This window comes from Salvelinus fontinalis, unplaced genomic scaffold (assembly GCF_029448725.1).
Source record: "Salvelinus fontinalis isolate EN_2023a unplaced genomic scaffold, ASM2944872v1 scaffold_0024, whole genome shotgun sequence".
Taxonomy (NCBI): Eukaryota; Metazoa; Chordata; class Actinopteri; order Salmoniformes; family Salmonidae; genus Salvelinus; species Salvelinus fontinalis.
Genome location: NW_026600233.1, coordinates 710,428 through 725,296, shown reverse-complemented (window position 1 = coordinate 725,296; position 14,869 = coordinate 710,428). Strand labels below are relative to the sequence as shown.

At 46.6% G+C, this 14,869-nt stretch overlaps 1 protein-coding gene across 1 annotated transcript in view; it reads right to left on the bottom strand.

The window, feature by feature from the left end:
- Positions 1 to 1,053: 1,053 nt before the first annotated feature.
- LOC129842242 (cdc42 effector protein 4-like) overlaps positions 1,054 to 14,869 on the bottom strand; it is a 42,359-nt gene continuing 28,543 nt past the window's right edge. The window contains exon 2 of the mRNA XM_055910710.1: positions 1,054 to 8,935. Within this exon, the coding sequence (XP_055766685.1) occupies positions 7,623 to 8,729 (1,107 nt within the window). The 5' untranslated portion in view covers positions 8,730 to 8,935 and the 3' untranslated portion in view covers positions 1,054 to 7,622. The remainder of the gene's footprint in view (positions 8,936 to 14,869) is intronic.

Genomic DNA, 14,869 nt, shown 5'->3' with positions numbered 1-14,869 from the left:
CTCCTTCGACCCCTCCCCCAGTACTGATCCTCCAGAATCATCGTTATTAGACAACTACATTTATATGTACCAGGAATTTGACCTGCTGAAATGGTGCTGATCACAAACAGACCAAATATATAGACAAAGTACTGTCCTCCTCCTCCTCCCTCTGGCCCTCCTCCTCCTCCCTCTGGTCCTCCTCCTCCTCCTCCTCCTCCCTCTGGTCCTCCTCCTCCTCCTCTCTTCTCCTCCTCCTCCCTCTGGCCCTCCTCCTCCTCCTCCTCCTCCTCCCTCTGGCCCTCCTCCTCCTCCTCCTCCCTCTGGTCCTCCTCCCTCTGGCCCTCCTCCTCCTCCCCACTCTGGCCCTCCTCCTCCCTCTGGCCCTCCTCCTCCCTCTGGCCCTCCTCCTCCTCCTCCCTCTGGTCCTCCTCCTCCCTCTGGTCCTCCTCCTCCCTCTGGTCCTCCTCCTCCCTCTGGTCCTCCTCCTCCTCCTCCCTCTGGTCCTCCTCCTCCCTCTGGTCCTCCTCCTCCTCCTCCCTCTGGTCCTCCTCCTCCCTCTGGTCCTCCTCCTCCTCCTCCCTCTGGTCCTCCTCCTCCTCCTCCCTCTGGTCCTCCTCCTCCTCCTCCCTCTGGTCCTCCTCCTCCTCCTCCCTCTGGTCCATGGTCCAGCCCAAGTCAACACCTACACTGATGCTTTAAGTATGTTAGCTGAGACATGTACAGTACATGTAACTGTCTGTCAGTGGCTGACATGGGGATGCTCCTCTTCAAGAACCAATACAATCAACTGAAGACATAAGGGCCGAAATATTGATGACAAAGCACCTGGGAGAATAGGCTGCGTTTACACCAGACAGACCTATTCTGATCCTTCACCCAATTATTGGCAAAAGATCTGATCCGATTGGTCAAAAGACAAATTAGTAAACAAAAGATCAGTAAGTAAGCCTGTGTAAGCACAGCCTTAGAGTCTTTGTTTACCTTTTGTAGAACATATTATTTGATCCCGTAAGCGTCCGTTTCAAAACACGGCAGGTGAATACAGTACGTCAGAAAGCAAACACAACAACATGACGGTCAGCTTGTGTTTTATTACACAATAGAGCAGTTCTCTGGGAGAGTAAGGAGAGCGTGTAAAACACACATTATTCACATAAAGACAAAGAATAGCAAGAGATAATATACAGCTTCAACACAAATATACCTAGGTATTGGCAACAGAATCCTCCATTTTGCTTTCATTGCAGCCTCATGATTTTAAACATGGGTAATTGTGAATATTTGACTGTTAGTGTTAAAGTGAAGAGAGAACTGTGAAGAGCCTCGTCAACCAGGCTACAATGACTATACTGTAACAAATAAATTCAATGTTTTTCCATCTTCTTTTCTAGGAGATAAAATGTTGAAACAATTACAGTACTTATTTCTGGCTCGTCTGAAATCAGAGAGGGAGCCTTTTAATAACTGATAAAAAAAGTACAATGATTAATCAACAAAGAAGCAGAGCCAGAATATTGGCCATTTAACTGGATATCTACAGTGATTAACCAATCAAGGAGGAAGGACCAGAAGTCTGGCAGGCTCTCATAACATTGAGCTCCATAACCAAAGTTATTTGTGATTATATTACTGATGCTCATTGTCAGTCTTAGGATTCATCCAAAATGGCACCCTATTCCCTTTACAGTACACTACTTCTGGTCCCTAGTGCACTATATAGGGAAAAGGGTGCCATTTAGGATGAATGGACCCTGGTTATTCCCTATGGACCCTGGTAAAAAGTAGGTCACTATATAGGAAATATGGTGCGATTTGGGACCGAGTTATGACTGAGACTTATAACATCTTATATAGATATAGACGTCACTATTAAGAATAAGGTATGTTCACTGGCATATTCACTCACTGCTGCCCACACTAGAACAATGACAGATCTCACACAGTGTAAAAAAAGGAACAGTCAGCCACCTTAATGCATCCCCGTACAGATAGATACCTGTGAAGCAGTCGTCTTCTTCAATAATGCTTTTCTTTCTGAAGCCAGACACACATATTTATACACAGGGGCGTGTCTTTGGTTTTAGAAGTGGGGGGTGGGGGGGGGACATATCAACAAACAAACAAAAAATATCCCATCAGATAAACACTCCAAACCCAACCTCTCGGGAGGCGTCCACATGGTCCTAAAGCACACCGTTGCCACATTTAGTATCACATTCCAATGATAAAACTGGGGGGGACAAAAATACAATTTCAGAATGTGGGGGGGGACCCCTGTCCCCAGTGAAAGTTGCGCCCCTGTTTATACACGTCTTTCAACACTTTGTGTAATTAAATAGTAATTTTAACAGATATTCTCTGTCTGTATGTCCAGATACAAAGCATCATCAACATGTTACAGAGCACAACACCGCGTCTGGTTTAACAGAGCACAACACCGCGTCTGGTTTAACAGAGCACAACACCGCGTCTGGTTTAACAGAGCACAACACAGCGTCTGGTTTAACAGAGCACAACACAGCGTCTGGTTTAACAGAGCACAACACCGCGTCTGGTTTAACAAAACATAAGGCTATAATTACCAGCCAGGGGCATATTTAGGTGGAGAGATTCTACCTGAACGTCTCCAATAACAACACAAATGTTCATTTTCTATTGCAAAAACATTTTGATACGGTGTGCCCTAATGAACACTAAAAAGGTCCAGTTCAATAGTGAGACAGCTGGACCGCCCTAGTGAGGGCCCTAGAGGTGAGTGAGAACAGCATTCCAAATGGCACCCTATATAGTGCACCCTCTTGGACCCGGGCCTACAGGGCCCAATGTAGTGAACAGGGTGCCATTTGGAATGCAGTGACATGTTGATGCAGTCAGGCCAGGTGCACTAGACTAGTGGTGCACTGGACTAGTGGTGCACTAGACTAGTGGTGCACTAGACTAGTGGTGCACTGGACTAGTGGTGCACTGGACTAGTGGTGCACTAGACTAGTGGTGCACTAGACTAGTGGTGCACTGGACTAGTGGTGCACTGGACTAGTGGTGCACTGGACTAGTGGTGCACTGGACTAGTGGTGCACTGGACTAGTGGTGCACTGGACTAGTGGTGCACTGGACTAGTGGTGCACTAGACTAGTGGTGCACTAGACTAGTGGTGCACTGGACTAGTGGTGCACTGGACTAGTGGTGCACTGGACTAGTGGTGCACTAGACTACTGCAGCTATGAACAGTTTCTCTTTCTAAGTGGGGAAGGAAGGAAGTGGTTGGCTGTTATTATCAGACACTCTGTAGCCTGTCAGCTCTGACATTATTGCAGAACCTGACTGACACACACTTGCAGAAGGATTTTCATTGCAGAGAAATATAGACAAATCATAGGCAAATAGAATCAGAGAATTTGCATCCGAATTTCACAAAACTGATCTAACCTGATCTGCAGGTGGAGAAAGAGGAACACACACACCTCTCCCCACTTCAGTTTGGTGTACACACACTTCTGCTCTAAACGTCCTGCTGTAACCAGTGTTTGATAATCACCACAGGTCCTATGCTTCCATCGGTCTGCTTTACGACCCTCCTAACGCTGGTAAACCAACAGCATCAGGCTGGGAGAGTGCTAGGTAAACAGGGGAAATCTCCTCCCGCCCACAGTCCACTTTATTACAGGAAATGACAAGAGGTTGAGGCAACAAACACCAACCGACAAATAGGTGACTTGTGTAACATGTCACAGCAACGAATGTCTGTAACATGTCACAGCAACGAATGTCTGTAACATGTCACTGATAATGTGAGGAAAATGTCAGAATGTGAAACAGAACTGGTGTTGATGTAACAATGAACTAACAAGATGATCTATTGTTCTGACATGTAGCAGGCTCTAGTCAAGATGTTATAGCTAGCAGGCTCTAGTCAAGATGTTATAGCTAGCAGGCGCTAGTCAAGATGCTATAGCTAGCAGGCGCCAGTCAAGATGCTATAGCTAGCAGGCGCTAGTCAAGATGCTATAGCTAGCAGGCGCTAGTCAAGATGCTATAGCTAGCAGGCGCTAGTCAAGATGCTATAGCTAGCAGGCGCTAGTCAAGATGCTATAGCTAGCAGGCTAGTCAAGATGCTATAGCTAGCAGGCGCTAGTCAAGATGCTATAGCTAGCAGGCGCTAGTCAAGATGTTATAGGTAGCAGGCGCTAGTCAAGATGCTATAGCTAGCAGGCGCTAGTCAAGATGTTATAGGTAGCAGGCGCTAGTCAAGATGTTATAGGTAGCAGGCGCTAGTCAAGATGTTATAGGTAGCAGGCGCTAGTCAAGATGTTATAGGTAGCAGGCTCTAGTCAAGATGTTATAGGTAGCAGGCTCTAGTCAAGATGCTATAGGTAGCAGGCTCTAGTCAAGATGCTATAGCTAGCAGGCGCTAGTCAAGATGTTATAGGTAGCAGGCGCTAGTCAAGATGTTATAGGTAGCAGGCGCTAGTCAAGATGTTATAGGTAGCAGGCTCTAGTCAAGATGTTATAGGTAGCAGGCTCTAGTCAAGATGCTATAGGTAGCAGGCTCTAGTCAAGATGCTATAGGTAGCAGGCTCCAGTCAAGATGTTATAGGTAGTAGATAGGTAGCAGGCTCTAGTCAAGATGCTATAGCTAGCAGGCTCTAGTCAAGATGTTATAGGTAGCAGGCTCTAGTCAAGATGTTATAGGTAGCAGGCTCTAGTCAAGATGCTATAGGTAGCAGGCGCTAGTCAAGATGTTATACACTACTGTTCAAAGGTTTAATGGAATATCTACATAGGTGTACAGAGGCCCATTATCAGCAACCATCACTCCTGTTCCAATGGCACGTTATGTTAGCTAATCCAAGTTTATAATTTTAAAAAGTCTAATTGATCATTAGAAAACCCTTTTGCAATTATGTTAGCACAGCTAAAAACTGTTGTTCTGATTAAAGAAGCAATAAAACTGGCCTTCTCTAGACTAATTGAGTATCTGGAGCATCTGCACTTGTGGGTTCGATTACAGGCTCAAAATGGCCAGAAACAAAGGACTTTCTTCTGGAACTCATCAGTCTATTCTTGTTCTGAGAAATGAAGCATGGCTCTTCATGAAGGGCATGCGAGAAATTGCCAAGAAACTGAAGATCTCGTACAATGCTGTGTAATACTCCCTTCACAGAACAGCGCAAACTGACCCTAACCAGAATAGAAAGAGGAGTGGGAGGCCCCGGTGCACAACTGAACAAGAGGACAAGTACATTAGAGTGTCTAGTTTGAGAAACAGACGCCTCACACGCCCTCAACTGGAAGCTTCATTAAATAGTACCTGCAAAACACCAGTCTCAACATCAACAGTGAAGAGGCGACTCCGGGATGCTGGCCTTCTAAGCAGAGTTGCAAAGAAAAATACATATCTCAAACTGGCCAATAAAAAGAAAAGATTAAGATTGGCAAAAGAACATAGACACTGGACAGAGGAAGATTGGAAAAAAGTGTTATGGACAGACTAATTTAAGTTTGAGGTGTTCGGATCACAAAGAACATTCATGAAACGCAGAAAAAATGAAAAGATGCTGGAGGAGTGCTTGACACCATCTGTCAGGCATGGTGGAGGCAATGTGATGGTCTGGGGGTGCTTTGGTGGTGGTAAACTGGGAGATTTGTACAGGGTAAAAGGGATCTTGAAGAAGGAAGGCTATCACTCTATTTTGCAATGCCATACCCTGTGGACGGCACTTAATTGGAGCCAATTTCCTCCTACAACAGGACAATGACCCAAAGCACAGCTCCAAACTATGCAAGAACTATTTAGGAAAGAATCAGTCAACTGGTATTCTGTCTATAATGGAGTGGCCAACACAGTCACCAGATCTCAACCCCATTGAGCTGTTGTGGGAGCAGTTTGACCGTACGGTACGTAAGAGGTGCCCATCAAGCCAATCCAATTTGTGGGAGGTGCTTCAGGAAGCATTGGGTGAAATCTCTTCAGATTACCTCAACAAATTGACAACTAGAATACCAAAGGTCTGCAAGGCTGTAATTACTGCACATGGAGGATTCTTTGACGAAAGCAAAGTTTGAAGGACACTATTTCAATTTTTAAAAAATCATTATTTATAACCTTGTCAACATCTTGGTTATATTTCCCATTAATTTTGCAACTTATTTCAGGTATGTTTTCATGGAAAACAAGGACATTTCTAAGTGACCACAAACTTTTGAACAGTAGTGTAGCTAGCAGGCTCTAGTCACAATGTTGTAGCTAGCAGGCTCTAGTCACAATGTTGTAGCTAGCAGGCTCTAGTCACAATGTTGTAGCTAGCAGGCTCTAGTCACAATGTTGTAGCTAGCAGGCTCTAGTCACAATGTTGTAGCTAGCAGGCTCTAGTCACAATGTTGTAGCTAGCAGGCTCTAGTCACAATGTTGTAGCTAGCAGGCTCTAGTCACGATTCTCTACCAGGCTCTAGCATGGAAAAAGCCTCATCACAGCTGGTGGAGTGATACACACAACACAAGCCTTTTTGTTGTGACAGACAGGCAGCCAGGTCCCCATCACCACGGTAACAGTAGCTCTCTGTTCCGGCCAGACCACTTGATTACACCAACACAGTTCCACTTAACAGGCAGAGAGGAGCACAGAACAAGAGAGGAGCTACATCATATGAAATGGCACAGATCAACAATGAAGAAAAGCCCTTATTATTATGACACATGTAAAGGGAATGAATAGCACTGGACAGAGGCTTAACAAAGACATGTTGTTTATCAAAATGTTATTTTCTTAAGTGTCTCTCCTAAATACATGAGTTCACACACTTGGACTGCTCTTCCATGTCAGTTCTCTCAGTAGACAGACAGACAGACAGACACAGACAGACACAGACAGACACAGACAGACGCTGTAATGTGGTGTGTGTGAGGGAGACGTTAGCAAGCTGTTCTGTATGTAACAGATGGGGTTTGTATTCATCCAGAAGGAGCCAGTGTCCTACAGACTGTCTTTCTCTTTGTCCCTGAATCAGGATCCCAGATCCCAGTCCACAGATCCCAGTCCACATGACTATGTCCAGATGTTTGTTTTCTCACAGGAAGGACAGAGGGAGCACTATCAGTTTCTTCTTCTATTTAATTCACGTCATTCACTCTACCAGAGGAGGTACTGCTACTGTGATCCATATCCACCCAGTATAGACTGTACACCTCTGTCATAATATGGGCCTTTATAGAGTAGTTTCATCCACAGTAGTAATTCATTCATTCCTGTATCAACTCAACACGTCGTCCACAGCATCCTGTAAGCCATCCAGTCTATACGTCTCTGTCGTGATGTGGGCCGTTATACAGTTGACTTTATACTGTACTCATCCATATCCATCCAGTCTATACGTCTCTGTTGTGATGTGGAGCTTTATAGAGTTGACTTTATACTGTACTCATCCTGTAAGCCATCCAATCTATACGTCTCTGTCGTGATGTGGAGCTTTATAGAGTTGACTTTATACTGTACTCATCCATATCCATCTGTACTCATCCATATCCACTCAGTATAGAATCTATCCATCTGTACTCATCCATATCCACTCAGTATAGAATCTATCCATCTGTATTAATAAACACTTATCCGCTCCGTATATGGTTTGAGCTTGTACGTCTTGTTTCATACACGGATCTCATCATCCTCGTCCTCCAAGAAGGAAGAAAACTTTCCCAGCTCCTCCTCCTCCTCAGGTGGGGCGCTGAAAGTGGCACTGTCCGTATCCCCCCCGTGGAGCTGTCCGGCTGGTTTCTCCTGCTCCACGTGGGCGGAGCCAGAGGCGGAGCTGGACACAGAACAGGTATCTAATTGGTGCTGCAGGTGTTTAGGGCGGGGCTCTGGGGTGTACTCTGGGGTGTAGGGTGCTCCCTCGTCCTCTCCCACCGCAGGTTCTACAGAGCTGGTTGGACTCACAGGTACAGGGACCGCCTCCTCCTGCAGCAGCTCAGCTTCCGGTTCATCTTCTTCTCCCTCCTCCTCTCCTCCCACCTCCCTCCCCAGAAGTAGTGTAGAAGAGGCCCGTCCCTCATTGCTCTTCCCCTCCTCGTATCCCAGATCATCATCCTCCTTCTCCATCACCCCCAGGATGTCCCCCAACATGGAGGGCCCCAGGTCGATGTGGAACGACATGACCGACACCGCGTGCTTCATCCCCCCTCCGTAGTACCCGCGGCTGGGGCTTGGCAGGTCAGTCAGCTCCCCAAAGCTCCTCTCATCCAGCTCCAGAGAGCGGGCCCCAGCAGCGGCCCCATTAGACGGCCAGGTACCTCCACCTCCATCCTGCTCATTCAGTTGTTTCAGTGGGCTGGACGAGAGGCTCTTAGGCACCCTGTGTCCTCCATCAACATGGTCACCGTTTTCATCATTGAGGAAGGGGAGAGACATGGCGTTCTTCACGAAGGTGGGCGAGCCACCGGGTGGCGCTAGCGAGCAGTCTCTCTGGTCCACCCTGGTGACGGACTGGGAGCGTTTGCTGCTGCGGAAGGTTCTGGATAAAAGGCCCGGGCGGGGGGAGTGGGGATGGGCCTGGGGTTCGGCCTGATGGGGGGCCTCCCCGGAGTGGGTGGAGAGGAAAGAGGTGTCCCCGAAGGCGTCCCCGCTGCGCCCCACGTGCATGGTGTGGCGGAAGTCCCCCAGGGGGGCGCTGATCATCTCCCGGGTCAGGTCCATACGGGAGCGGAGCTGTTTGCTCTGGGACGAACCAGATACCAGCTGCTTTAGGATGGGCATGGTTGCGGTCACACACCTCGGACACTCACAGTCTGTCACACAGACACACAGTCAGTCAGTCAGTCAGTAGCCCAGAAGGACAGATCTCTTTCTTTGTAAAGAGTTCAAAGATAGAAGTGATGGGGAAGTCTTCAAGGTAGATCCGTGTCACACTCATTGCAGTCCCCAGAAACAATAACACGTCTTCAGTTCCAGGGTGGCTCAATCTGAAAAGAAAGAGGGGAAAACAACATTAGATCTATATATGATCATGACAAGACATTGTTTCATACCATGTCATCGTATCACTGCTCTGAAAGAGTGGATAACAACACGTTTTAGATATAAACTCAGATCTGACACCCCTATATAATGGACCAGTGGTCCAGTCCAGTCTCCTGATGCATCCCAAACACCCCTATATAATGGACCAGTGGTCCATTCCAGTCTCCTGATGCATCCCAAACACCCCTCTATAATTGACCAGTGGTCCAGTCCAGTCTCCTGATGCATCCCAAACACCCCTATATAATGGACCAGTGGTCCATTCCAGTCTCCTGATGCATCCCAAACACCCCTCTAAAATTGACCAGTGGTCCAGTCCAGTCTCCTGATGCATCCCAAACACCCCTTTATAATGGACCAGTGGTCCATTCCAGTCTCCTGATGCATCCCAAACACCCCTATATAATGGACCAGTGGTACAGATCAGTTGGCATGACCGATTAATTAGGGACGATTTTAAGTTTTCATAACAATCGTTACTCAGCGTTTTGGGACGCCAATTACATTGCAATCCACGAGGAAACTGCGTGGCAGGCTGACCACCTGTTACGTGAGTGTAGAGTCAAAAGGACCTTGTGGCTGCAAGGAGCCAAAGTAAGTTGCTAGCTAGCATTAAACTTATCTTATAAAAACAATCAATCTTAACATAATCACTAGTTAACTACACATCGGTCGACCTCTAGTTTGGACTGCCTGGCTCGTTGCTGTGAACTAACGAACTGTGAACTAATTTGCCAGAATTTTACATAATCATGACATAACATTGAAGGTTATGCAATGTAACTGCAATATTTAGACTTAGGGGGATGCCACCCGTTCGATAAAATACGGAACGGTTCTGTATTTCACTGAAAGAATAAACGTTTTGTTTTCGAAATGATAGTTTCCTGATTTGACCATTTTAATGACCAAAGGCTAAATCTGTGTGTTATTATGTTATAATTAACTCTATGATTTGATAGAGCAGTCTGACAAAGGTGGTAGGCAGCAGCAGGCGCGTAAGCATTCAGTCAAACAGCACTTTACTGGTTTGCCAGCAGCTCAGCACTGTTTATGACTTCAAGTCTATCAACTCCCGAGATTAGACCGACAATACTAAAGTGCCTATAAAAACATCCAATTGTCAAAGGTATATGAAATGCAAATGGTAGAGAGAGAAATAGTTGACGCGGCATAATTCCTATAATAACTACAACCTAAAACTTCTTATCTGGGAATATTAAACCACCTGCTTTCATGTTCTGAGCCTCCCACCAAATGTAACGTTTCCTTATTTATTTGAGACTAAATAGATTTTATTTATGAGGTGAAATTAAAAAAGTGTTCATTGTTCATTCAGTATTTTTGTAATTGTCATTACAAATATATATATATCAAAATTGTCCGATTAAAATCGGTATCGCCGTTGAAAAATCACAATCGGTTAACCTCTAGTCCAGTCTCCTGATGCATCCCAAACACCCCTTTATAATGTAGCAGTGGTACAGTCCAGTCTCCTGCTGCACCACCAGGTGCCAGAGAGAGATCCCTCCGGGTCAGTCAGACAGACAGGAACACAAACAAAGACAGTTCAATCAGTAATACTGATAGCCGTGCTGCAGTGGAACAGAACCCATCCTGGAGGACAGTTTAGGCTACTAACTTATTCATCTGTAGTTTAACCTTCATTTTGCAGTGAAATAACAAATGTAAACAGCAGTACATATCCCAGATTGTACATTTAAAAGAACAGCAGTCATTATCCTATATTGTGCCTTTAACCTTATTTATTGCAGTGAAATGATCGATCGAACAAGAGCCGTAACTATCTCAGATTTGATGTTTAAAAGAACGTTTCACAGCCACCACAAAATATAAACTCACATTAAACCAATAACCGACTAAGAATCTAAGAGGCTAAAACATCAGTCTAATTACAGGAAGCATAAGCATTCATGGTTCAACCCTGGAATGATAACAAATACTGCTCTGGCATCTACATTTGACATGATACGTGGCCCTAATGGCACCCAATTCCTTAGATAGTGCACTACTTTAGACCAGGGCCCAGTGATACCCTATTCCCTGCATAGGGCCCTGGTCTAAAGTAGTGCACTAAGGCACCCTATTCCCTACATACTGCACTACTTTAGACCAGGGCCCAGTGGCACCCTATTCCCTACATAGTGCACTACTTTAGACCAGGGCCCATTGGGCTCTGTACAAAAGAAGTGTACTATTTTTTTATTTTATTTTTTAATTTCACCTTTATTTAACCAGGTAGGCTAGTTGAGAACAAGTTCTCATTATAGGGTATATTTGGGGCACATTCATGTTTTTTTTAATTAAAGTGCATTGAAAATGACATTGAACTGTAGGGGAGTATACTGCCACCATGCATTGAACTTGAGGTTCAAAACCCCAGACCACAGTACTATATGAACACAGAAAGGAAGGGCCAAACTGTTAAACCCCAGACCACAATATTACTGTATTACTGATTGGACAATATTACTGTATATCACAGTATTACTGATTGAACTGTCTTTGTTTGTGTTCCTGTCTGACATGGAGGGATCTCTCCCTGGCACCTGGTGGTGCAGCAGGAGACTGGACTGTACCACTGCTACATTATAGAGGGGTGTTTGGGATCCATCAGGAGACTGGACTAGAAAAGCCAAACTGTTAAACCCCAGACCCGGCCTATATGAACACACAGAGAAAGAGCCTAACTGTTAAACCCCAGACCAGACCTATATGAACACACAGAGAAAGAGCCTAACTGTTAAACCCCAGACCAGACCTATATGAACACAGAGAGAAAGAGCCTAACTGTTAAACCCCAGACCAGACCTATATGAACACAGAGAGAAAGGGCCTCACTGTTAAACCCCAGACCATACCTATATGAACACACAGAAAGAGCCTAACTGTTAAACCCCAGACCTGGCCTATATGAACACAGAGAAAGAGCCTAACTGTTAAACCCCAGACCAGACCTATATGAACACACAGAAAGAGCCTAACTGTTAAACCCCAGACCACAGTGTTATATCTGTCAAAGAACGCACATCTGCACAGTTTCACATTGTACATCACTCTGTCGTTTAATGACATGTGTCACTCATTCTGACAAGCCATTCATCCGTAAAGCAGCACAGTGTCGTAACCCATAACAACGTACAGTACGACCAACAGCATGTCGTACATCACACACAGTCATATATGAACACAGAGAGAAAGAGACAAACTGTTGCCAATGGCCTTCTAATACTACTTAATGGTGGAAAAAGCTCAATGTTCTATTTTGACTTTGAAAATGTCCTCGTCATCATTGTAGACACAACAGTGGCATAATGTAGTGTAAACAGTGAGAAACAGCCTCGACCTGAGAGAACAGACCATATCAGGCTCATAGAGGCCATGCTGCTTTTAGTGAACAGAGAACTATGCCCTTCAGCTAGGGAAGGCAGGTGATGCAGTAGGTGTGTGTGTGAGTGTGAGTGTGAGTGTGAGTGTGAGTGTGAGTGTGTGTGTGTGCTCAGAGCATTCCTCCAGGAGAGAGAGATGAGTCCTGACAGGCAGCTGACCTGACAACGCACGTTACTGCATCACCGTTATGACCTACAGTGTTCAGACCAGACTCTTCTACTGCCCTGACATCACCCCTATAGTCACCCCGGGCCGCTGCTGCTATAGTCACCCCGGGCCGCTGCTGCTATAGTCACCCCGGGCCGCTGCTGCTATAGTCACCCCGGGCCGCTGCTGCTATAGTCACCCCGGGCCGCTGCTGCTATAGTCACCCCGGGCCGCTGTTGCTATAGTCACCCCGGGCCGCTGCTGCTATAGTCACCCCGGGCCGCTGCTGCTATAGTCACCCCGGGCCGCTGCTGCTATAGTCACCCCGGGCCGCTGCTGCTATAGTCACCCCAAGCTGCTGCAGTACAATAGAAAACAGGTTGACTAATAGAAAGAGCTGCAGTGCTTCTGTGAAACACTTACGCTCAAATAATGCCTCAACCCATCACCCATGTACTGACCTGCTTCAACCCATCACCCATGTACTGACCTGCTTCAACCCATCACCCATGTACTGACCTGCTCCACAGCTTCACCCTATCACCCATGTACTGACCTGCTTCAACCTATCACCCATGTACTGACCTGCTCCACAGCATCAACCTATCACCCATGTACTGACCTGCTCCACTGCTTCAACCTATTACCCATGTACTGACCTGCTCCACTGCTTCAACCTATCACCCATGTACTGACCTGCTCCACTGCTTCAACCCATCACCCATGTACTGACCTGCTTCAACCCATCACCCATGTACTGACCTGCTCCACAGCTTCAACCTATCACCCATGTACTGACCTGCTCCACAGCTTCAACCTATCACCCATGTACTGACCTGCTCCACAGCTTCAACCTATCACCCATGTACTGACCTGCTCCACAGCTTCAACCTATCACCCATGTACTGACCTGCTCCACTGCTTCAACCTATCACCCATGTACTGACCTGCTCCACTGCTTCAACCTATCACCCATGTACTGACCTGCTCCACTGCTTCAACCCATCACCCATGTACTGACCTGCTCCACTGCTTCAACCCATCACCCATGTACTGACCTGCTTCAACCCATCACCCATGTACTGACCTGCTCCACAGCTTCAACCTATCACCCATGTACTGACCTGCTTCAACCTATCACCCATGTACTGACCTGCTCCACAGCTTCAACCTATCACCCATGTACTGACCTGCTCCACAGCTTCAACCTATCACCCATGTACTGACCTGCTTCAACCCATCACCCATGTACTGACCTGCTTCAACCCATCACCCATGTACTGACCTGCTCCACAGCTTCAACCTATCACCCATGTACTGACCTGCTCCACAGCTTCAACCTATCACCCATGTACTGACCTGCTCCACTGCTTCAACCTATCACCCATGTACTGACCTGCTCCAAAGCTTCAACCTATCACCCATGTACTGACCATGTACTCCACTGCTTCAACCCATCACCCATGTACTGACCTGCTTCAACCTATCACCCATGTACTGACCTGCTCCACTGCTTCAACCTATCACCCATGTACTGACCTGCTCCACTGCTTCAACCCATCACCCATGTACTGACCTGCTTCAACCCATCACCCATGTACTGACCTCCTTCAACCCATCACCCATGTACTGACCTGCTTCAACCCATCACCCATGTACTGACCTGCTACACAGCTTCAACCTATCACCCATGTACTGACCTGCTCCACAGCTTCAACCTATCACCCATGTACTGACCTGCTCCACTGCTTCAACCTATCACCCATGTACTGACCTGCTCCAAAGCTTCAACCTATCACCCATGTACTGACCATGTACTCCACTGCTTCAACCCATCACCCATGTACTGACCTGCTCCACTGCTTCAACCCATCACCCATGTACTGACCTGCTTCAACCCATCACCCATGTACTGACCTGCTCCACAGCTTCAACCTATCACCCATGTACTGACCTGCTTCAACCTATCACCCATGTACTGACCTGCTCCACAGCTTCAACCTATCACCCATGTACTGACCTGCTCCACAGCTTCAACCTATCACCCAAGTACTGACCTGCTCCACTGCTTCAACCTATCACCCATGTACTGACCTGCTCCACAGCTTCAACCTATCACCCATGTACTGACCTGCTTCAACCCATCACCCATGTACTGACCTGCTCCACAGTTTCAACCCATTACCCATGTACTGACCATGTACTCCACTGCTTCAACCCATCACCCATGTACTGACCTGCTCCACTGCTTCAACCCATCACCCATGTACTGACCTGCTCCACTGCTTCAACCTATCACCCATGTACTGACCTGCTTC